Source organism: Triturus cristatus, chromosome 3_2 (genome assembly GCF_964204655.1).
Source record: "Triturus cristatus chromosome 3_2, aTriCri1.1, whole genome shotgun sequence".
In the NCBI taxonomy this organism is placed as follows: domain Eukaryota; kingdom Metazoa; phylum Chordata; class Amphibia; order Caudata; family Salamandridae; genus Triturus; species Triturus cristatus.
This window is the reverse complement of record NC_140584.1, coordinates 85,461,755-85,486,596: the sequence shown is the minus strand read 5'-3', so window position 1 is coordinate 85,486,596 and position 24,842 is coordinate 85,461,755. Positions and strand designations below refer to the sequence as shown.

Below are 24,842 nucleotides of genomic sequence, written 5' to 3'. Positions count from 1 at the left end.
CAGAAGCGTGGAATGGCAGAGCCATCTTTGGGGAGGAACCGGACCTGATAATAGATTCCGATGCAAGCCTAGTGGGTTGGGGTGCCACATGCGGCAACTCGTCAACAGGGGGCCTTTGGACTCCTCAAGAGAAACAGCTACATATCAACTGCCTAGAACTACTGGCAGGATCCTTTGCAATCCGGAGCTTCACGAAGGACATGATGAAGTGTTCAGTCATGCTCCGCATGGACAATGTTTCTGCCGTGAGATACGTGAACAAAATGGGGGGCCCTCACTCCAAAGGTCTTTCGGACCTGGCCAAGAATTTTTGGGCCTATTGCCTCAACAAAGGCATCTCAGTGGTTGCAGAACACATTCCAGGCCTGAACAATGGGGTCGCAGACTGGTTTTCCAGGAATTTCAAAGATTCCAGCAATTCGAAACTGAACAGACAAGTTTTCCTGTCCATTCAATCCTTTGTGGTAAATAATTTAATTACCGGTACTTAATTTGATGCGGAAAATCTATAACAATAGCTCAGTAAAATAAGAGGCAGAATCCGTGGTATTAGAGGTTCGGAACGGGCTTTATTCCTATACAAAGGAACATAATTCGAATTATGGGCCTTCTATTCCATCACCACGAGAGTTCAGGAAGGAAGGAGCAATACATTATTGACAGGTAATCATTTTTATAGAAAAGGCATCACAGTGAAACAGATGCAGGAGGCGTAACAGTTGATATCAGAGATAAAAGCATACATACGTAACTAAAATGGGTGTAACTAGGCGTAACTAAAGAACGTCATTAGATATGATGTCATAAATGGGTGGTTCCATGAAAGAATTTCGCAATGTCAGCAAAAATACTTGGCAGAGATGCGCGCGCAGCAGCATGACGTGTGATTGACTTGTAACTAGAGGGTGAAAGGGACTTGACATTTAGCTCTACATGTGGAGACAAAAGTCTGGGGTTATGTCAACCTAATCCCAAATCATATCTAATATCCTATGTTTAAAGAACTGTGTTATCCAAAAAGAGAGGTCTCTTAGGATAGAATCTTATTCTATACTGACTATACTGACTGTTAGTGCGTGTACAAGCGTCTAAGTGTCTACACTAGATGCGAGGGGGTAGGAATATTCCATGGTAACAGGGCTATGAATTACTTGCATGAGGGCAGCGAGGCCTGGTCCTTTGCACGGTAGCTGGAGGAATGTTTACCTAAACTACTAGACAGGAATGCATCGGATGAGGAGCGGAGCAGAGCAGATAATCTTGAAGGTGAAATACAGTTTTTGGCAGGCAGACAGGCCGAGTCAGGCACCGTTAGCCGCGCAGGGAGTAAGACAAAGTTCATGGTCACAGATGCAGGCTCAGACTCGAGCTTTCAGAGGCAGAAAGGCAGAAAAAGGCTTAATGGCAGAATCAGGGCCTACTCGCCTGGACTGTAAAATGGGATAAATGAACCATATAAAGCCGGTGGCCTTTCATACTTAGGAATAGAATATCCGGCCCATTCATGGCGGATCTGAAAGAGGACATGTTGACGGTGGACGCACATGTGTTTGCGTCTTCATAACTGGAACTGGAGGGAACATACATGTACTTGTGATTTATACACGAAACCGTTGGGGTCCAAGATAGGGGACATGACCGACCATAAAAATCCATATTTCCACATTCCCTCCTTGTCCCCTACTTGCCCTTAGGAGATATCAATCTTCATCAATCCATCGATCTGTTCATATAACATCATTTGTTCTTCTTTCTTCTTCCGGGATTTTGAACGAAAACTTGGATGTGGGATACACGAGGTGGCACATAGACCACAAATCGCTGGCCCACATTGTAGACATAAGCAGCAACTGAATAGTATGAGAAAGCCAATACCTAGGAAGGAGAGCATTCTCCATCCCCAGGCTGACAACACGCCCCAGAACCAACTGGACCAAGTCCAGGTGCCTGGACTCTGGTGTATCTGGCTTACAATCTTATGAAGGCGGGTTATGGCTTTATATACTGACGGTGAATTTTCTGGTATGAAAATGCAACAACTTGATCCGATGACCCTACAAGCTCCGCCCCTATCGGCCAAGATGACGTCAAGGACAAGACGATTTTGAAGCACAACAATCCGCATAGCAGACTGCTCTTCTGTTAAATTGCCTAAGGCGGAAATAGTTTCGTTCACTACTGCTTCAAGGGTTCTGGTTAATCTACGTATCAACTTACTATTAGTGACTGTACCTATATAGGGAAAGAGACCTTTATTGAAATCTGTGTATTTTTCCCATGCTGTTTCAGTGTAATCGACTATTGGGAGATCTCTCTGCTGTCTATTGTGTACTAAATGAGTATTTCTATGATAATCAGGAGGAGCTAGGAAAACAGGTGGTAGAAGGAATGCTATGTAACAGGTACCATCCCAATCTAAAGGTAGGCGTATATATGCGGTCTGTCCACATATAAAGTAGGAATGACGAGAAGCTCTAAATGTAGACTTGCCTTGATCACTGAATTTTATCACAGTGGTGCATTTACTATGGCCCATGTGTATGGAGCCATTCTTTCTTATGCATAGTTCCCCTTTAACTGGGAATACGGACATGGCGGACAAGATTGGTGTAGCTTCAGATTCAACGTTCAGGATCATGAGGTTAAGTGTAAAATTACCTAATCCATATACCTCATTTTCTAGATCAGTTCCTGTTCTTTTGGGAAGTCCCTCCTTGTTAGGGTAGCAGACTTTAAGCAAAACTAAGTTCAGGTTTCCCCATACCCAGTTGTCTTGATAAACTGCTGAGTTTGTATCTAAGGAATTAATTAAACTAAACCATGCTCCACAGGAGCCATTGTGTGTGAATGGATATGGAAAGAGAGGCAGAATTCCCTTATAGTTCTGATAGGGAGGGAGTCGGCCACATATCCAACAATTTGTAGCATTGCTAGTCTGATGGGAATGATGTAACATACTAATAAAAGTGTTGTTGCGCAGCGCAAATCTATATGACAACTCATGCGGGGGTAATTCACTAAAAGAATGTTCAGCAGTAACATTGTAAACATGTTTAAAAATAGGATAATACGTGTGCAACAATATACTTGCAGCGATTATTAAAAGACATAAGAAAAACAAAATTAATAACGTCACTGTGCAATGACTACGCAGTGATTTACAGTACGCATGTTTTTTCAACTGCATTTGATTATTTCTTTCTCTATTCCGGTCCAGAGGATACATGTCAGAGACAAATTCAACCGATTCACCTTGGAGAGGACTTAAACAATCAAATTGTCTGACTTATTGGACCTCAATTTTAGTCTATATAGTTCTGAGTTCGTTTGCTCAACCAAAGGGAGCTTTGAATCTGTCTTTGAGGAAATACAGGGTTTAGTCTCTATATCGGACGGTAGTCCATGAAATTTCTTGATATGACTTGAATGTATCCAACCTTTGCGACCTTCGATCTTCACGGCTGTCCTCGTGGTGAGCAGTACAAGTTGAGGCGATTTCCACCTCGGATCCAGCTGAGTCTTCCGGTCAAAATTCCGCACTAACACCAAGTCCCCGGGAACTACGTCGTGGGGTTTCACCTCGGTGTTGTCGGGAAAGGCTGCAGCTACCTGTGAACGACAAGATTGTAGTGCAGACATCAAGGAAGCCAGGTAATCTGTCAGCATATTACAGTCAACGTCAGTGATTTTACGAGGTATAGGCGTCCCCCACATATTTGGTGGTCTACCGAAGATCACCTCATAAGGGGATAGCCCTGTTCGAGAATGTGCTACCATTCTCATGTAAAAGAGTGCAACTGGTAAGGCTACTACCCAGTCGACACCTTTCTCTCTACATATTTTGGACAATCTAATTTTCAGAGTTTGATTATGTCGTTCCACGAGACCTGCTGCCTCGGGGTGTCGGACACAGTGAAATCTCCATTGATAACCTAACAAAAGTGAAACGTGTTTCATTAGTTCGGATGAGAACGGCTGGCCGTTATCTGAGTAGACAGCACGTGGTAAACCGTACCGTGGGAAGAATTCTCGAACCAACTGTTTGGCAGTAGTCGGGGCAGTGTAATCTGAAACCGGGTATGCCTCTGTCCAACGGGAAAGAGCACAAACAACTACAAGAACATATTTGAATCCTCGACATCGTTCCATCTGGATATAATCCATCTGGAGGACTTCAAAAGGGTGATCAGGAGGCTGAAATCCACCCTGTTCTACAGGAATGCTTTTACCTGGGTTAAACTGACAACAGATCATACAGGTACGAACTTTTTGTTTAGCTGCTGCTCGTAAATGTTTGTTGAACCAAATGTGTTGAATGCTGTCTAGCATAGCTTTTTCTCCTAGGTGGGCTGGACTATGTATTGTATTAATGATAACTTGGACCATTGAGTCGGGAAGAAACCATATAGATTTTTCCTTCGTCATCCACCCCTGATCGGTTTGGATCCCTCCTAATTCAGTCCATTTCTTTATTTCTTCTGTTGTAGCATGTGTCTGTATGTCAATTACGTCAAGAGCGGGATCCTTAACCATCATGCAGTGTGTTGGTGTAGGAACTATTGTCTTTGTCATGTCAGATGTGTGAGTTTGAGCAGTCTGTTTAGCTGTTCTGTCAGCTAGATCATTGCTTTTGGAAATGATATCAGTAACTTTCGTATGAGCTTTACATTTCATAATTGATATTGCAGTGGGTAGATGTATTGCATCTAATAAGGCATGAATGAGGGGTCCGTGCTGAATGTGGGCACCGTGAGAAGTTAAATAACCTCTCTCTCGCCACAGCACGCCGAAGTCATGTACAACTCCGAATGCATAACGTGAATCAGTGTATATGTTGACTTTCTTATTTGTGGCTTGAATACAGGCTTGTGTCAGAGCGATGAGCTCTGCTGCTTGAGCTGACAAGGTATCGATACAATTTGTTTCAATAATTTCAGTGTCTGTTGTGACTGCATACGCGGCCACTAGCTCTCCTGTACTTGTTCTCATACATGAACCATCTACATACAACGTCAGGTCTGGGTTTGACAATGGGACGTCTGTCAAGTCTTGTCTGGGTTTCGTCGTGATAGTAATAACTTCAATACAATCATGTGCTAGTGGGTCTGTTCCGTTTACTGGCAAAAGTGTGGCAGGATTCAATGTACTACAACGTCTGATTTCTATGTGTGGCTGAAACAATGTCAGTTCGTAACCGGTGAGTCTCGCTATAGTCAAGTGTTGTGTTTGCGTGCGGTTCAAGAGAACCTCTACTGCGTGTGGTACTTGTACTGTCAATTGATGTCCTAACACTATGGCATCGCTTTGTCTGATTGCTAAAGCTGTCGCTGCCACTGATTTCAGGCACGCAGGCAGAGCCTGAGCTACGGGATCTAATGTACTAGAAAAATAAGCACATGGTTTGTGTGATCCTGCTTGTTCCTGTGTGAGTACTGACAAGGCAGTACCTTCGCGTTCTGTAACAAAGAGTGTAAACTGTTTACTGTAACATGGTGTTGCTAGGACAGGTGCTTGACATAAAGCTTTCTTTAAACTTTCAAAGGCGTGTGTATGTTCTTGAGTCCAAGGGAGGACAGTCGATGTGGCTGCCTCCTGTGTTGTCAACTGAATGAGTGGTTTTGCTAGAAATGCATACTGAGGGATCCACTGCCTACAATATGAAGTGAGGCCTATAAAAGCCCGCACCTCCTTTTGTGTCTTGGGTACTGACATGTTATCAATTAACTGTATGCGGTCGGGTGTAAGCTGCCTTCCCTCCTTGGACAGCGAGTGCCCAAGGTAAACAACTCGCTGGACACAGAATTGCAGCTTAGTAGGGGACACCTTGTGCCCCTTTTCGGCCAAAAATTGTAAAACCGTCAGTGAAGCTTTTTCACATTCAGGTTCGCTTCTAGCGGTGATCAGCAGATCATCGACATATTGAAGCAGGGCAGTGTTGACTGGCATGTGGATACTGTCAAGTTCTCGTTTCAGTGCTTGGCTATAGATGCTGGGGCTTTCTGTGAATCCTTGAGGTGCGCGTGTGAATTTAAAGCTTCGTCCATTTAAACTAAATCCGAACAAGTATTGGCTTTCCGGATCTATTGGGACGCTGAAAAAGGCATTCTTGAGATCAATTACAGTAAAGAATGTTGCTTCGGAATCAATGGCTGTCAGTAATGAAGAAATGTCTGGAACTACGGGGTATTGTGGTACAATACATTTATTTAATTCGCGCAGATCAATAACCAATCGATATACTGGCGGGGCTTTTGGATCAGTTCGTTTAAGAATCGGAATTATCGGGGAATTACATACATTGGAGCCGGTTTCCACAACCACTCCTTGGGTAATAAGCTCGTCAATGATTTGCAGTAAAGCAACTACAGCATCTGGTGGTAACTTGTATTGTCGCATTCGTGGTAGTACCACTCCTGTCTTTAGTGTGACTCGATATGGTGTAATGTTCATGCAACCAACATCTGTAGGGCCTTGCGCCCATAAATGTGTGGGTAAAGTCTGCAGTCGGTGATCCATATCTCGGGACACGTAGTGCCCTTTGAAATCACGTAAAAACAATCTTACTCCTTCCGGAGAACAACATATTATAGCTCCTAGAGCTTTCAATGTTTTTATACCTAACAGGTTTTCTGGACATGATTTAGTAAGCAATAAATCTGTAGTTCGTGTCAAGGGACCAATCGTAAGTGGAAGAGGCTGTGACACTTCGTTAATGATAGGTTTTCCTGAAAAACCAAGGGAAATATTCTGTGAGCCTGAGAGGGGTGCCCCTGGAACTTCACTACGTTTTATGGTTGTTCGGCTTGCCCCTGTATCAAGTAAAAATTTTCTATCTTGGCCTAATAGTTCACTGTGTACATAAGGTCCTTCTTGATCTATAGGGACCTCGATAAGGGGTAAGCCAACTTCCCTCTCTAGGCTGTTTCATGAGTATCGTTGATAATCAGGATAGTCATACTGTGCGGTCTGGTACATCTGTCGTGTCGTTGTTGGTATGGCAGCAATAGGCTGCGGTGGTGGAGCTGGCATAGACTGTTGCGGAGCTGGCATGGCCTGTGCATGCTGCGGAGCTCCTTGTTGGGTCTGATCCTGTCTAAGTGGTCGTGGTCTTTCTTTTGTATTACCTATGGCGATATTATGTTTTAAAACTGGACAATCGTGTACATAATGACCTGGCTGTTTACAATAGTTGCATGTCCCCTTTACAGAACCTGCTGAAACACTGGACTGTGTCATACCCTTTTTATGACCGTCAGCTGGAACTGTCTGGGAAACTAGCATTTTCATTTTCGTGTCTTTCATGCGTCTTTGTTCATGTTCTTGTTACTCTCTAATTCTATTGTGATGGTACTGTAGCATTTGTAACATTTGTGACGGAGTGTTACCTTGCCAGGTACTCTCGAATTTCAATACTCTATTCTTAACTTGGGGCAGGGCATTTTCAACTAATTTTGTCACAAACAGATGTGGATACGATTCGCTACTTGCTTTTATTCCACTATTTATACCAAAACATTTTTCGAATCGGGCATAAAAATCACTAGTGTCTTCATCTTGCTTTTGTTTACAGGCTGAGATTGCACCCCAGTCTTCCTTTTTCGTAGTTAATAAACGTGGCAGTACCTGTACTAGTAAACCTGGTAGTATTTTGGTCTTGTCCCCAAGCCCTAAACCTGGACCTCGAGCTGTTTCTTCGTTTTCTAATGCTGTCCAATCTATCTTTTGGTCTCCCACCTCCCAATCCTTTTCTTTCAGTTTTTCATAAATGCCCGCAGGCATTAATACCTTTAATATTTTCATAATGTCGGGATAGGTATACTCTCCCATGAGCAACATGTCTTTAATTTCACGGTGGAAACCCGCTGGGTCTTTGTCATGACTGGGTACCACTTTCTTCATTTCTAATAGTTCCATTTTAGATATGGGTGTGTATACAAACACACGTTTAAACTGATTGTCATCACCTTTTATCGGGTGGACTTCGCGTAAGGGATTCTGTCTATCCATATAATACGTCGTTCTTTCCTTGATGGGCAGTGAGACATGTTCGGGGCATACAAAAAGAATATACTGCTTTCTGGATTCTAGTATTTCTCTAATTAACTCAGTACCTGAACCTCTCCATTTATTCGTGAGTAATTCAGTCAATATATCAGGTAAGGGACCAGGATCGGAGTGTTGGCTTTTATATAATGTAAGGAGTTGTTGAATCATGTAGATACCAGCTAAACGCTGTTCATCTGGGTTGAGGTTCAAAAACGTGTGTGCTAGTGTATCATCACTATATTTTCCGGGACTGTCAACCCAGTGAACGGCTGACCTGGCTAATTCTTGTTCGTCCATAGAATCGAGTATATGATAACCCCTTCGTTCTCGGAGTAATTTATCAGCGGCTTGGAACGAATGTTCGGGGGACCTTATATTTATTATAGGTGTTTGGAAATTTCTGTTATTATCTGGACGTATCGGACGTATCGGATCAGTAAAGCATCTAGTATTATTGCAAGATCTTCCTCTACCTACATAGGCCATTGTTTCTAACTGTCCTGTGGGCAGTTCTAATTCTTCCTCCTCTTCGGTTTGTTCAGGCTGGTCTACTGCTAATCTTTCTTCGTGTATTCGTTCTACTTCTTTGCGGATTTTTCGGCACATAGCTATTATACTTAATCGTTTATCATGTCTCCCTTCTGATATATTCCGACTCCATGTGGTAAGAATTTGCATTTCTTCCGGATTTACCCCTGGTCGGTCTTGATTTCTGACCACACAATTTATGAGGAAACGTAACAGTTCTCCCTGTATCTCCACTTTCTGGTACTCCATGGCTCTATTAATACTTTCAGAATCTCGCCCTGACTGGACAAAGTGATATATATTTTCTAAATGTGTAGTCATTCCTGGTAGCCTCCCTAAATATATTGCAGCTCGTCGGATACGTAATGAGGCCAGCAGCATTTCATCCTTTTTGCCGGGCACAGGGTCATATCTACAATCTATTAGAAGTTCCTTAAGCGTGTCTGGAGTTACTAGTTTGGGCGTACGTTGGTGAGCTAATTCTTGAAAGGAAAGTTTATTTACTCTGGGTGGCGTGGAAAAAATGTTTGTTGTACCTCCTGTAGCACCGCCTGGGGTGCTGGGTGTGAAAGGATTCGTTGAACGTGATATAGCAACCATAGGTGTGGGTACAGCTGTAGAAACAGATGTGCTTGCCGGAACTTGTGTCGGAATTTGTTGTTGCGGAGGTACAGACGGAGGGTCTTGGCGTTGAACCCCCTCGGCAGGCGGTCTATGTGGTGCAGTATTAGCATACTCGGGAGCTGCATCGTCTAAATAAGAGGAAAGGAAAACATCTTCTGCGGTTCTGGGATGCCCTTTGGGATGTGCTTTTATCGGAAACAATGGGGGTGGCAAGTCTTTGGGTATCTCCAGAGTAGCCTTAGGTAACCCTTCGGCCAGAAGAGGATACATACCATTCATAAGGGCATTTCTTTGTCTGTCTACTTGTTCTGCTTTTGCTCGGGTACCTTCTTCAATTAATAGATTCTCTCGGACTTTATCGGAATTCTCCTTACTCTTCTCTTCCTGTCTACGTGCTTTTTCTGTACGTCTATACGATTCTTTACGCCATAATTCAATGGCATCTTTCTGTGATTGTCTAGCTTTCTTTTTCCATAATTCTTCCTCTACTTTCATGATGCAATCTGCATCCCAGGTCCCAGCTGCGGGCCACCTCTGACTTTCTGGGAATTCCTTGGTGTAGTCTACCCATAAATCAAGAAATAATATGGCGTCTAGGCCATGTTTATGATACATGAAGTACCCTGGAGTGTCCCTAGGAGGAATGGGAACAGCTTCTTCGAGTACCCCTTTTCTAGTTTTGATCTGTCTTAATTTCGAAAAGAGCGGCATATTGAAAACTGATCTGATACCTAATTCTGAACACGTTTAATACAACAAAACACAATAATGAACAGTCATTCACACCACAATATGCAGAACGTATTTAAAACATTTAACATTTAATGAACAACAATGATGGCCATTTAGGGAACTAGTCACTAAGCATGATACTCGACACTAACTAGGTAATTCTGAATTATATACTAGACATACTAGATATACTGCTAAACAGTACAGATACACTGCTGAAACAGTGCAGACCGGATTTGTGTACCCAAACCCGTCTTGACCGGCACAACCTATGTGCACGTCAGAACGCCTCCCCGACAATGGTACTCACCGGGTAGCTCGGAACGGAAGGCCTAGGAACTGAACTGAACTGGACTCGGACCAGACTGGACTCGACTCGAAACTGCGGAACTTCGGAACCTGGTGGGCCTCTGTATACCTCGGATCTTGCTCTCTCAGCTAGGCTCTGGTCGGGATACTTCGCACTTCTCACCGCCTCGTCTGGGTGTTGATCGCAGCCTCAGTTACCCCCGCTCGGCAGGAGGGAGATACAGGAAATCCTGTGGGTACGCGTTGTTGTCCGTCCAGCTGTGGCAGGAGGCCGGGCCTGCAACGCACCTCCGGCGCGTGAGATGAGAAAGTGTCCCTGTTCGGGCGCCATACATGTGGTAAATAATTTAATTACCGGTACTTAATTTGATGCGGAAAATCTATAACAATAGCTCAGTAAAATAAGAGGCAGAATCCGTGGTATTAGAGGTTCGGAACGGGCTTTATTCCTATACAAAGGAACATAATTCGAATTATGGGCCTTCTATTCCATCACCACGAGAGTTCAGGAAGGAAGGAGCAATACATTATTGACAGGTAATCATTTTTATAGAAAAGGCATCACAGTGAAACAGATGCAGGAGGCGTAACAGTTGATATCAGAGATAAAAGCATACATACGTAACTAAAATGGGTGTAACTAGACGTAACTAAAGAACGTCATTAGATATGATGTCATAAATGGGTGGTTCCATGAAAGAATTTCGCAATGTCAGCAAAAATACTTGGCAGAGATGCGCGCGCAGCAGCATGACGTGTGATTGACGTGTAACTAGAGGGTGAAAGGGACTTGACATTTAGCTCTACATGTGGAGACAAAAGTCTGGGGTTATGTCAACCTAATCCCAAATCATATCTAATATCCTATGTTTAAAGAACTGTGTTATCCAAAAAGAGAGGTCTCTTAGGATAGAATCTTATTCTATACTGACTATACTGACTGTTAGTGCGTGTACAAGCGTCTAAGTGTCTACACTAGATGCGAGGGGGTAGGAATATTCCATGGTAACAGGGCTATGAATTACTTGCATGAGGGCAGCGAGGCCTGGTCCTTTGCACGGTAGCTGGAGGAATGTTTACCTAAACTACTAGACAGGAATGCATCGGATGAGGAGCGGAGCAGAGCAGATAATCTTGAAGGTGAAATACAGTTTTTGGCAGGCAGACAGGCCGAGTCAGGCACCGTTAGCCGCGCAGGGAGTAAGACAAAGTTCATGGTCACAGATGCAGGCTCAGACTGGAGCTTTCAGAGGCAGAAAGGCAGAAAAAGGCTTAATGGCAGAATCAGGGCCTACTCGCCTGGACTGTAAAATGGGATAAATGAACCATATAAAGCCGGTGGCCTTTCATACTTAGGAATAGAATATCCGGCCCATTCATGGCGGATCTGAAAGAGGACATGTTGACGGTGGACGCACATGTGTTTGCGTCTTCATAACTGGAACTGGAGGGAACATACATGTACTTGTGATTTATACACGAAACCGTTGGGGTCCAAGATAGGGGACATGACCGACCATAAAAATCCATATTTCCACACCTTATGGGGTCCCTTTGGAATAGATCTGTTTGCAGACAGACTCAACGCTCAACTACCGAATTTCTTCAGCTGGAGACCGGACCCTCAGGCGTTGGCGGTAGATGCCTTCCTTCAGAACTGGCTTGGTCTGAACCCTTATGCTTTCCCTCCTTTTGCCATGCTCCCTCGCTTTCTTATTCAAGTCCGGAGAAACAAGGATCCAGTGGTAGTAGTAACCCCACTTTGGAGATCCCAAGCTTGGTTCCCAATTCTAATGGAAATGTCCATAGACTTTCCAATACTCATTCCTACGTTCGAGACGATAATCTCAGGTCCTCGCGGAGAACGCCACCCCCTTGTGATTCAAGGCCTCCTGTCTTTGATGGCCTGGAGGATTTTAGGAGACAATGGCGCCTCCCAGGAATTTCGGAGAACGCTTTCAGACTCATATCAGAGTCCTGGGCACCTGGGACAAGGAAAGCTTATAGACTGGCTTGGCGTAAATGGGTTTGTTGGTGCGTTCGACGGAATTACGATCCCATTTCAGTCGATCTAATTCAAGTTATTAATTTCTTGTCTGAAATCTTCGTTTCAGGCCTAGCTTATCGTACCGTTAACGTCTATAGATCAGCAATTGCAGCAGGGCACTGCCTAGTAGATGGTATCTCGGTAGGTCAGAAAATACTAACCAAAAAAATCATGCGCAGTATGCGTGTCATAAATCCACCCTTACCCAAGTATTCTGCATTATGGGACGTCAGGGACGTTCTCAGATTAATTGTAAGTTGGGGTGAGAATTCTTCCCTCTCTCTAAAGAGACTCTCCTATAAACTCACTGTTTTATTGTGTCTTGTCTCCTTCAGAAGAACATCGGATGTCAAAGCCCTAGACATCTCTAGTAGGGCTTTTCAACCTGAGGGAGTTTGTTTCTTCCTTAAGAAAAGAACTAAAACTATGTCAACTTCGGTCTTCTATCCCTTTTTTCCTCAGAACGAAAGCTTGTGTGTTGTCAAATGTTTGAATACGAAGAAAGAACTTTAGGGGTAAGAAATTCTGTTGACCAATTATTAATATCTCATAGACCGCCTCATAAAGCGGTTTCTTCCCCCACCTTAGCTAGATGGGTTAAGGATGTTATGAAAGAAGCTGGGATTGATACTTCCGTTTTTGGTGCTCATTCTCTTAGAGGTGCTTCAGCTTCAAAAGCCTTTGTTTTGGGTTGCGGCCTTCAAGATATCCTTAGGGCCGCAGACTGGTCAAATGAATGGATTTTCAAAAGTTGTTATTTTAAACCTGTAACAAATGCTCTTGATAATGCGTTGAATACACTTTGAACTTGCATAATGTTGGCCTCCGTGTCATGCCATAAAATTTAGATTTTTCACAGCCTGGTGGGCAGAAAATCTGGATTTTATTAAGGACACGGAGGCCAGGATTATCCCTCCACATTTAAACCCACCCTTGTAATGTGATTCAGTTCTTTTTCTTTCAGATTAAATGATTTCGGAGATCTTTCTGATGTCTTCTCTAAGAAAGTTATTTGAAAGGATGTTATTTGAAAAGAATGTTATTTGAGAAGAATTTTAAAAGTTATCTTGTTCGCTGCACAAAGAAGGGAGATGACTACGTGCACATGGACTTTATACTATGATGGAATGTTTTACGAAGTTCTAGATCTCTTCATTGTTGCTGCTGTGAGCTGCGCAATAAAGGACATTTGCATAATCCTGGCCTCCGTGTCCTTAATAAAATCCAGATTTTCTGCCCACCAGGCTGTGAAAAATCTAAATTCTTCTTTTTTTCTTGAAATCTGCAAATTATGCAGTAGAATGTGAATTATGCGGCTAGTTGGGGAAATCATTTTTTATGCTGAAAAATTAGCAGTCCCTGAATTGTATAATTCGAGTGGTCTTGGATATATCCTGTGACACAGCCACAAGAAAGGCAATCTGCGTAACTGTTGAGTGTTACCACAGACCTAAAATCAAACCTGACTTTGTACTGTGAGCAAGTCAAAGCCTAACTTACCAATATCTTCAACCAGACAAATACATGGCCTCCTCTTTATGTGTGTTCCGGTATTGATGGCCAGGCGCTGGGTGCCACAAGATCTCGTCCAATATATTTCATAATTAATTCATTGACTACAGAGCCAATTTCTGATGTACCAACATTTATTAGAAAGGGCATCACCACTCTAAATTACACAATTTCAGGACAGAAACAGAGTTTCAGGGCGAAATGGCCTCATGGAAATGCTCACTACAGCATCCTTTGCAACTGCAGAGCATCAGGGTTATATTCATGAATGCCATGGAAATTCTGTTTCACTACTTAGGGCAAAATTAGGTCTTTGAGCATACTATACCCTGCAAGACAGAGTCTAGTCTCAAAAAGTGTGTCATTTTTGCCATGATAGGCAAACCTTTAATTCAATCTATTGCTGACTTTACAGGAAGGAGATTGGCCCTAAATAGTAAGTGCATTTGTTTCCGTCCTCAGTTGGGCTTACTTTTCAAATTCGAACCTGTTTCACGTGTTCTCCAATTGCAAAATGTATAATTGCTTGAAGAAGCCTCCTGATGTGACAGAATCAATCTTGGCCAGCAGAGGCCTGATGTCCCCAGAGTATTCAGAGACCTGCATGTGCCATTGGCTGTCAGATCCTTTACATCTGAATAACACATTTCTCTTCTCTTTCCCAGGACAGGATTGGCTGGCGGAAGGAGGCCTTGCACTTGCTGGTGTTTACGACAGATGATGTGCAACACCTTGCTCTAGACGGAAAGCTTGGTGGACTGGTTCGGCCACATGATGGCCACTGCCACCTGAACGAAGCAAATGAATACAGCGCCTCCAGTGAGATGGTAAGCGGGGATAACTGTGTTTCAGTATCTGTTTAATACAATGTGCAGTGGAGAAACCTTACTTCACTATTATGAACATTGTAAAGTTGATTGTATGTTGACATCTCATTTATCTAGATTTGCATATTGACCAATAGACTCGCAGAGGCCCTGAGTGCATTAATAGGCCTTTGTGCTTCGTTATTACATGTCAGTCAAGCAAAAGAGGACTTGACTTGTTTCCTTCAGTACGGTGTCTGGCTGTGTATTTTCTGTACTCAAACACTGTGAGACATTCTTCTCGGTTCCGGTATATGGCTACTGCATGCAATAGTGTCTCTGCTGCTTGGGTGCCTCTTGCATTTTCCATCTCCTTCCTCCTTAAATCTCCTCAAACCTGGTAATCAGTTAGTTAAGGGTAGATCTAACTCCATGTACAGTCATTTTACACAGGCCACATACAACCGTCTTAGAAGCATACTATTCCAGTAAGGAGTTGCCACTCAAGCCTGCATTATCAGTGATGTCATTGTTGTTGTATATGCTCCTAAATAATCTTAACATAGGCAGTGCTGATCAACAAGGTGGTCGACAATCTCCACATGGGAATACGGGTCATCAGCCTGCCGCATATCTGGTGTGCTAGTAAAGTACACTGATCAGACCGTTTCTGGACTAGATATTCATCGAAACGGTGTTGTCCCTTATATGTGAACACGCTGCAGCACCATATCTAGTCTGGAGTGTAGAGCATGTGTGGAGGAATGAAAGGGTATTCCGCCTCATCTGGGCGCAGTGCATGCCTCATATCAATTAGCTTCCAGTGTTGGAGCCACTTTGTGGATGCTGCTGATACTGCAACAATGTGGGCATTTGATAGTGGGGAAAGATCTTTCCATCTACAGTGGTGTTGGGTGCATATACACAGACCAGCACTAATGGTCTAACTATCCATTGATTATCACAAATGTGCCCTCTGGGTCAGATTGGGTTAGGTGGCCACAAACAGCACTCAGGGTCTCACCCATATTAAGATGCCCCTCCCGTATGAAGAGTTGTCCCCTCCATTTCTCATGCATCTGGCCTCTTGTTCAGAATAATGAATTTCCTGTGTGCAGATTATGTCTATTTCGCAGATAGGCACGCGTTTTACATCTTTTAATGGGGTGTCCGGTTCTCTTAATATTCAATGTCACTATTTTATATGTACAAGTAAGCAGTTGTAACAAGGTTCTGGAACCATAGGCACAATGCGAGGTTTTTATCAGAGCACTGGGATGTGGCCATCTGCTATATTGAATCAAGTGTCCACCACAAGGCCTTCACCTCTTTTATAAAAATGAAATTATTCAGTGCATTCACTAGCTCCGAAATCAGTGTCCAACTTATAATAAATGTCTTCCCGCTCCTAACCTCTTCCCCCCCCCGAACACCACCAAATCTCTAAACAACACTTTTGAGCAAGCTAAAGTATTGGAAACTCTGCGAGTTGCACCCCCATAATAACCCCTCCTCTGCCGCAACTAGGTGATACATTTTCCCCAAAAATCCTCTTTAACCTCCTCAGACTCACTCACTGCCCTAAGCTCACCCAGCCCTAAGCAAACACCATAAAATCTCAATTAAAACACTACCTGGAACTTTCCACTACCTTTCTCAGCTTATCACGTGACACACCCCACCTGGAACTCAAGGCGGTATCAGCCTCAATCTTCTCAGTCCCTAAACCCAAAAATGTAAGACCACAATATGACTATTTGCATCATGTCGGAAGTGCAGCAACCTGGAAAAAATAACAAGGGAGGCAACTTAAGGGTCTTTAAAAAGAATCAAAAACATAAGACTTCCCAGAGGGAAGAAGCATATGTTCCAATTCTGACTGACTGATTTGTAAACAAACAACATTGATCCAGATTTCAATTACTGGAAGTCATCTCTTTAGGTGTTCGACGTCAGTCTCTGGCTGAGTGTCCCTTCCATAACGTCTTTTACTTTCTTCTGTCATTTGATTGGCAGGGGCAAGTGAAAGAAATGGTACTAGTAAGAGTGTCTGTTACTTTAGGAAGAAAACAATAAGGCACAAATATTTTGGAAGAGATTGCATATTTGTATTTGTTCTAAAACAATTAGTGATGCAGGCCTATTTGTGAACTGCTGTACATTATGGCTAATTCAGACTAAGCTTTAGTTGTTTTTCTGATGTTTGACAATTATGTCCCAAGTCCCAAACTAACCACTTGAAGACCAAGCAGGTACCATTAACATACAGAGACCTACCTGGAAGAGAGTCACTGTGCAGAAACGACCGGAACAGCCGTTAATTAGGAAAACATGCACCAATTTGGGTGACTTTGATTATCTGGGGGGGTGAGATCTGTGTTTCTGACAACAAAACACAAAGAGGGCCAGATGAGATTTAAAGACCAGCAGGTGTTGTCTCCCCAATCAAGAACCAAAAACATAAAAGAAACCATGGTCAAGAAAGTTGGAAGAATGCTAATGGGGTGCCCCTTTTAAAGGACGGTTTCCCTCATCCACCCAAAGGTAGCATAGGGTAACCTCCTCGCACTATGAACCTAGTCATAGTGCGACCAACAGCCCACTCTCTGAGAAGGAGAAGCTCAGGGATGTGGTTTGTTTGTCTGAAAGAGGTATACTAAATACCTTATGTGAAATGGGTGTGTGGTTAGGGACGCAAAACAAAAATAGGTGCGAGTTAAAACTAACCCAGGGGTCCACTATAAGTTTTATTCAGGCATTCCCAGACAAGGATTAGAACAAGACTATAAGAGGAAGGAATTAGACCTGTCATAGACTGAAATAAAGGTCCTAGGTCGATATGTTTCAGCCTAGTACCATCATAAGAGATGTGACTGCCTTCTTCAGTACCTCGTGAGTGTCACTACAAGATGTGTGTACCAAAATGTGATGCGAAACAAAAGAAAATTGTTAAATACAATACCAGTTGTTGGAGTTGTACGCAACTAGATCAGGGATCCACTTGTCAGAATTGCCAAAACAACATGTTTCAAATGTCAAACATACATTATGTATGGTAAAACATAGCATTCATTCCAAATGGTCCTAAATAACAGGAAAGTCCTGGAACCCATTATAATGAGCATTGCTTCCTGGGGATCAATACATCAAAAAAAGAAAAGTGTAATCAATTGGAATGTGTTAGCTTGCTTGCAAAAGTCAGGCAACCTACCCCAACTTAACCTTGGCACAAAACTCAAGGTGGCATTGAGTCATACAAATTTAAGAGGACAAGTGCAAATCAAATACTTGAGAAACAAAAGACTAATTTGCAAACCATATACCACACAGTTTGTTTAATGTTTAGAAGCACAGGGTGTAAAGAGACACAGATACTCTGGAACTGTAGTAGAGACTGAAATAATGCATGTTAAAATAGCAAGCGATATCCTAAGTATCTAGGGGATAACGGAATAGGTGCCAGTGGTGAGGTACCAAATATCATACAAAAGACCTATGCGTCATATGTTGTAAGAGTGGAATAGTGCTTGGTTGACTGTTGTGGTCTTTGACATATGGGCAGATGTTTTCACTACAACATCATAACATTAGTACATTTTCGAGGGATTTTGGGAAAGGCTGTATGCAGGTGCTATTCTACAAGACTGATATCTTGAACGGAACTCTTAAAATACATCTCCAGAAATCTTTAGTACTTGAGATAGCATAGTTCAGCCTCAGTGAGTGTTAGTGAAATGGTTTTCAAACATCATGAATCACAAAAGCTTCTACTTCCTTTGCCTACTGATCACATTTGGAACCATGGATGTAGACTAAATCTTAACCAATTTGATGGCAGGTCTGTCCTTTTGATGCAGGGCCTAGAACTATGGAATGCCCTTGATTACTCCATGAGAGAACAACCCCAAAAAACCCTGCTTTACAGAAAGTACGGAAGATTGTCATTTTTAGGTCTCGCCTGGTGAAAGCAGCGCATGCGCTGCACTCGCGTCGGGAAGGACAAAGATGCTGCTCTCGCCATTTGTCCAAACCTAACAGCATGCGTGTTCACGTACGGACAGTGGACAATCTGACGCCCTCTTTATTCCAAGCTTTCCATTGTCATGGCAACTAAGCTGCTTATCAGAAGCTTCCTCACGCTGCCTTGTTTTTATAGTTCGAACACCCAAAGGTATCGGGTATCAGAGCGCTTTACATGAACACCAGTTGCGCTACACAAGGCTGTAACTTTTCTTGGCCACGCTGCCTTGTTTTAATTCTTTCTTTTCTTCTTCGTGTGCCTGTTTGTCCAGGCGTTGTCCCTTATTTGATGGTCACCTATTGTGCTTTTTCTAATGCGTCACAATCAACTTTTACCCGTGTGCCTGCTATGAAAATGGATCATGTTTATTATTAATAACCTATTTTTTCATTGTAAACATTCTAACGCCCTTCTTGGTCCACGTTCGCACTATAGAACACTCGCAAAATAAATAAACAAATAACATTCCCGTAATGTATGTAGCGATTTCAGCAGTGTTAAAGCCCTTCTTAACTTCTAATACATGTGTTATGCTGCAGATGGCCGCAAGATGACGCTGCTGCACTGGCATCTGATTGCATGACATTTACTGGCTTCCTGAGACAAAGTCAAGCAACCTGCCACTATTTTGAAGATGCAGCTGACACATGGAAATGTATGGCGTCGAATCTCTAACGTGATCTTTACAGGCTGCCACGCACCACAATGAGAACCATGTTGAAGCATGTGAGAGCGTGCATCTTCAGAGGACCTCAGCCATGTTAAGCCTATTGTGCGGGCCGTGGTTGACCAAAGAGGCTGCCCAGATCTGACATGCTGACATCTTGATTGAGAACGTTTCCGGATTGGCTGGTACAGTTGGGATACTGTTCTTCAGCTACAAGACGAGGCTAAATCTTTTGGCTTCCATGTTCAACAGCCTATCCTGCAGTGTCCCACCTTCCTATAGGCCGCTCATGTTTTCTACAGACCTTTGAGATACGGGTCTCCTCTAGTGGTGTGGGTGGACGGATGCTAAAAAATAAAATGCCTTCTGACACGTGGTCCGAAAAGCTCCTCACAAAGTCCTGGCAATCACGACACACAAACACGCTACGTGCTATCTACGGAGTAAAATACAGTGCTGAGCAGATGTAATTTATTGTTCACAGAAATGGAACCATTATTGAAAGCACTTCAACGCCTCGTCAGGGGTAGTAAGTGCTAAATAAATGAAATTACAGTTGCAATAGAGCAAGCCGTCGAGGTGCGTAAAAGGGGTAGTTATGTGCATGTATTTGTTGTGTGCGAGTGTGTGTGTGCGCACATTTGTTGTGTGCCTATATGTTCATACGTGGGTGAGGTCTCTCCAGACTCTGCTCAATCTTTTCAGAGTGAGCGGTCTGTCCAGAGCGTGAGTCTCTTCCAAGTGTGCATCTCTTCTGCTACTGGCAGCCCCTCGCCTCTCTTCTTACCCGGGGGCACGATTCAGGAGAGCGCAGAGAAGTGATTTCAGATGAATTATTCTCTGCATGTCTCTGCCTGGGGCGTCTCTCCTGTGCAGAATCGCCGGCTGTTTATGGGTGCATTGCACGTTTGCGTGTGCAGGTATTTATACTTGTGTCTGAAGCAGGGCTGCGTACATGCTTCAGATCTTTACATGTACAATGGTTACATGTCTTTACGTGCGTATGATTGCACGTGTGTTTTATGTGCATGTCTATTTCTGCTTACTTGATTGTGTAATCAATTAAAAATGCAATAGGTTTTGCCTTTCATTAAGTTGAAGCCATTTGCTTTGCTATACAATACCATTAGCAAAGCAAATGGCTTTAACTTAATCAAAGGCGAGACCTATTGCATTTTCAATGCTTGTTAATCAAGTCTTCTTTACTTGTCAAATATGCATCATTGTCAACCCCTTGGAAACCCTTAGATGCTGTGTTTTTCCATAGTGGCCTAGCAGCACCAAATCGTCACAACGGCTCGTCTGCGGGTTTTTTCCTGTTTAGTTGTTAACATCGGTATAAATCTGTGCACCCGTTTTTTTTTTTTTTATCAGAATCCCTTCTGAAGTGACTAGAAGGGTAAGTTTGAGGCAATACAGGTCTAAATAAATACTTTATCTTTAAATACATCTTAATTTCTTTTCTTCCTCCTTATTCTGTCTTCTCTTGATCTTTATCTTCCCGACATCCTAAGTAATTTCCCTCAGAGCTGGAACCTTCTTACAGGACACTTTTAGACCAAGGGTAGATGAAGGAATGAGAATACCATCCTTATGTTACATATTTGGATGGACTTTATGATTTCCCCACAGATTCCTGTCACATAAGTGTCAGTAGGGCCACAGTAGCTTCTATAACCCAAATGGTAATCAGCTACCCCCTTGGGAGTTCTGGTTGGTTGGTTTTGATTGTCTTACTGGTGGCATTGTTCCGTGGTTTCATTAGCAGAAATGCTCGAGACGAAACCCTAATAGAGGTGCTGGATCAATCCTAGATTGCCCCTGGACACCATGAAAGGTAAGGCGGGCTGTGTTTTGTATAGAAAATTGATATTGTTTTTTCATATAAAGGTGTATGTAATGATTGTGATCTTGCAACAGAAGTGTCATGCTTCTTTTGGTATGAACCATATTTTGCCTTGCGGATGTGCTAATTGTGTGTGAATCACAAATATGCACATAATGCACATACTTGCACAACATATACGGAGGAGGTGTGGTGCAGTCAAGCGATGGCATTTGCATATGCAATATTGAAGTAATCAAAGGTCAGACAGAAAAAAAAAACTATAGACAACCTCCTTAGGAAACTAACCCCCCCCGCCAAAAAAATAATTTTACTGATCCAAAACATAACCAAAGATTTCTTAAATTTCCCCCAATCTTTTGCAACCCCTATTACTTGAAGCAATGTTGAGCACGTTCACTAGACAAACGGCTCCAGCAGGTCGGACCAAAGGACCTCAAATTCATGCTGATCACTGACGAAAATAAAGTTGAACAGTTTTGCTGATAACAGTGATGGGTTCAGGTGCCCTTTATCATTTTGCTGGTGATCAAAAAACCCTCCGGAATCTTGCCCATGAGCCGTTTGACCAAGTGCAAAATGTGCATCTTTACAAATTCACTTACCGTTTAATGAGATTGTGCGATGTGCATTTTGCGTATGTGAATGATTGTGAATTCAGTGGTCGAAGTGGGCAGGAACGGCAGGGCACGGTGTGCCCCTACTTCTTTAATTCTATAGATTCCGTTCCCCTACTTTTTTTTTTGAACATGCGTCCCTGGACCTAAGAAACATCCAAGGTCTGCAGAGAAGGCTCGGCATTTGTGGTTGTTCGGGGACGGTCGGGGAGCAGAGAAGGAAAAGGTCTCCGTCTCTTGCTTCCTGCCCAGACAAGACAAGGAAGGTGTCTGCTTCTGCTCAGCCGCTGGCAGCTGCCCCCCCTCTCTTTCTTACTCTTATTCCCACTCTGTCTGTCTAACTCCTCCTCACTTACCGAAAACCGTGACTCAAGAAATGGTTCTCACCCTCTTTCTTCCTGTCGTTCATGTGTTCCCCTGTGAAATGGATGCAAAAAAGAAAACCACTTTTGTTGGAAATGCCGTTTTGCCATTTTCCTATTCCAAAGTGCAGCCACGGAAATAAAAGGTTCAAAATATGAAAAATCAATAACTAAATAAAGCAAGACGGAGTGTTCTTAAAGTGGCCAGATCGGTTTTATTCAAACCCCAAAAACATCAGTGTCACTTTACTGAGTTTGCCAGTGAATCGCTGTTTTTCCCCGGTGGGGAAATGCGCCAAACCTGGAGGTACTGCAATACCTGGTTGATGGGTGGATTGGAAAACAAAATGTGTAGGGCGGCTTTGTGTTCACAAATGTGGTCTTTTTAAACCATACTGCTTACGTTTTGTAAGCATATAAGCAGTGGACATTGAAATGGGTCCTTTCTGGGCCCTGTAGTTTTCAGGCAGAAGCACTCACTGATTTCTGAATAGTAAGTGTAAAAGCGTTAAGTTCACCATGTTGTTCCTGCTTACATTTCACAAGCTTTATTTAATCTTTCATTCCCTATGAGTGTTTGCTTTTTCCAGGATGTTGTTACTTTTTCCTTTAGGCAGCATATTGCTCTTGCCTAGTGCGTAATTTTTATCGAGTCGCATCCAGGTATGTATAGCAGGTCAAATTGGATTGTAGTTGAAGGCAGTGTGAATTTCTCTCAGTGGGGTGGTATGGTGTTCAGTGAGGGAGCGGATGTAGCACTGGGGGCAGAGCTGCCAAATTTAAAACTGGGGAACCAGGTTCAGCCTTCATAAGCAGTCCCCCAGACCACTCTCCTGAGGGAGCACATTCCCAAGCTAGACCTTAGAAGACCCCGCAAAACTGGAAAAGCCCTGGTGTCTTAACACCAGCCGGCGGACCCTAGCAGTGGTAAGTGTGGGTTCACCTTGAAGGCTTGCCCACCACAATCTATGCAGAAGTTCACCTCCAGTCTTGCAGGAAGGCCTACGAAGTAGCAGACCCTAGAGCAACAGTGACTGTCACTGAGGTCACAGGACCCCTGAGAAGAGCTGGCTCTAGGGCGGTGCGACCAGTGTGACCGCAACGGGTGCTGACTTTGAGTGGGGGCATTGTATATTATGGTTTTAAAAGAACTTGCTGCCTCCTTCCTGGCCTATAGCAATTTTTGGCATTAATAAAAATGTTATGATAACTCCAGAACGTCTTCCTAGAGCGAGATCGGAGTTTTGTCTAGTGGAAGGTTTGACTCATGGAAAGATAGGGTTAATGTGCCTGCTGCTAAGAACATGTACCATGCCCATCACACAGTGCACATATTGTAAATAGGTCAGAGGGTTATTGCTTTTGTCAGTAAGCTCCTTTTGCTACTTGCAGTTTATAAGTTAAAATCCTAACAAAGAACAGTGAGCTATTAACTTTCATTTTAGAGCTGCATACACACTGCAAGGTATAAACTAGAGCTTTATGTGTTTTTTTCCCTATGCCTTTGATTATCCTAATGTTGCAAAAACTGTTCATTTGGATAGAAATCAATAATGTTTATTAAAGTGAACCCCCAAACATGGTATTAAGTTTTAAATTATGAGTTTGTGTTTCTCCAGATCAATTACTATTAAACTATACTGCCTACTAATATGGTTGTCATGTGACTCCTACACCTTGTAGTCTTTTGTCTTATGTAACATTTCCCATACAGTGATTTACACACGTAAAATTGATTGTCTCTGTGTTTATTGCTGACAACAGAAAATCCATGGCTCAGAAACAAATGGCGTGTGCTGCCACTTTTAAGCATATTTGGGACATTCTGTGATTAGAAACATATCCCACTTTGTGAATTTATTTTAATGACAATAACTCATATTAATCGTTAAATAATCATGTGTATCCATTGGTTGAATTACAAAACATAATAAGCTGTAACTGGTCAGTGAAATGCCAAACAAATACTAAAGATTGGGATGTTTTGCCAATCCTGGCCACGCCTCTAATTCCACCCACTGATCCAATCCTCAGGTTAATCCCGCCCTCTGATTCTCCGCCCACAGTTCCCCTACTTTTTTTCCTCACTTCGACCACTGTGTGAATTCAATGTAGGTCCATTTTGCATGCAATAGCAGCTGCAAATTTAATGTATAACATTTTATTTGTGAACCAGTCACACGGTCTGTGCCTCATACATGTTTTTTCGTTTCAGCTGTAGGCAGCGCCTTGAGACACTGGGGATCAAAAGCGGCTACGTTTCTTGAAAATGAAGTTATGACATGCCTCTTACCTTTGATTGTCTAAATCTTGCTTTCTTTTTAGGATTATCCATCACTCGCACTCCTCGGAGAGAAACTGTCTGAAAGCAACATTCATCTCATTTTTGCCGTCACAAAGAACCATTACATGCTCTACAAGGTAATTACTGCTGGGTCATGGATCATTTTTAGGGCGCTGGAGGGACTCCTGTTGATGACTGTTCATTCCTAGAACTTACTGGGTCACATGCAAAGTTAAACCACCTGCCTCCTATTCTACACTGGCTCTAGATAGTGTGTAACACTGACCTCCTACCCCTTTAATAAATGCGAAATAACATTAAAAACACTCCTTGGATGAAGCTAAAGGGGGCGCTCGAGTTTCTTAAATTAGGCAAGGTTTTTGTTACTAAAAAGAAATAAATATAGCAGGGCCTCGTGGAAAGGCACCAATGCTTCATGGT

At 42.9% G+C, this 24,842-nt stretch overlaps 1 protein-coding gene across 2 annotated transcripts in view; it reads left to right on the top strand.

The window, feature by feature from the left end:
• The window catches only part of ITGB5 (integrin subunit beta 5), a 522,259-nt gene that overhangs the window by 297,747 nt on the left and 199,670 nt on the right, over positions 1–24,842 (top strand). For both annotated transcript variants that reach the window (XM_085647299.1, XM_085647300.1), the window contains 2 exons: positions 14,464–14,625; positions 24,443–24,538. In XM_085647299.1, coding sequence (XP_085503425.1) covers positions 14,464–14,625; positions 24,443–24,538 — 258 coding nt within the window. The remainder of the gene's footprint in view (positions 1–14,463; positions 14,626–24,442; positions 24,539–24,842) is intronic.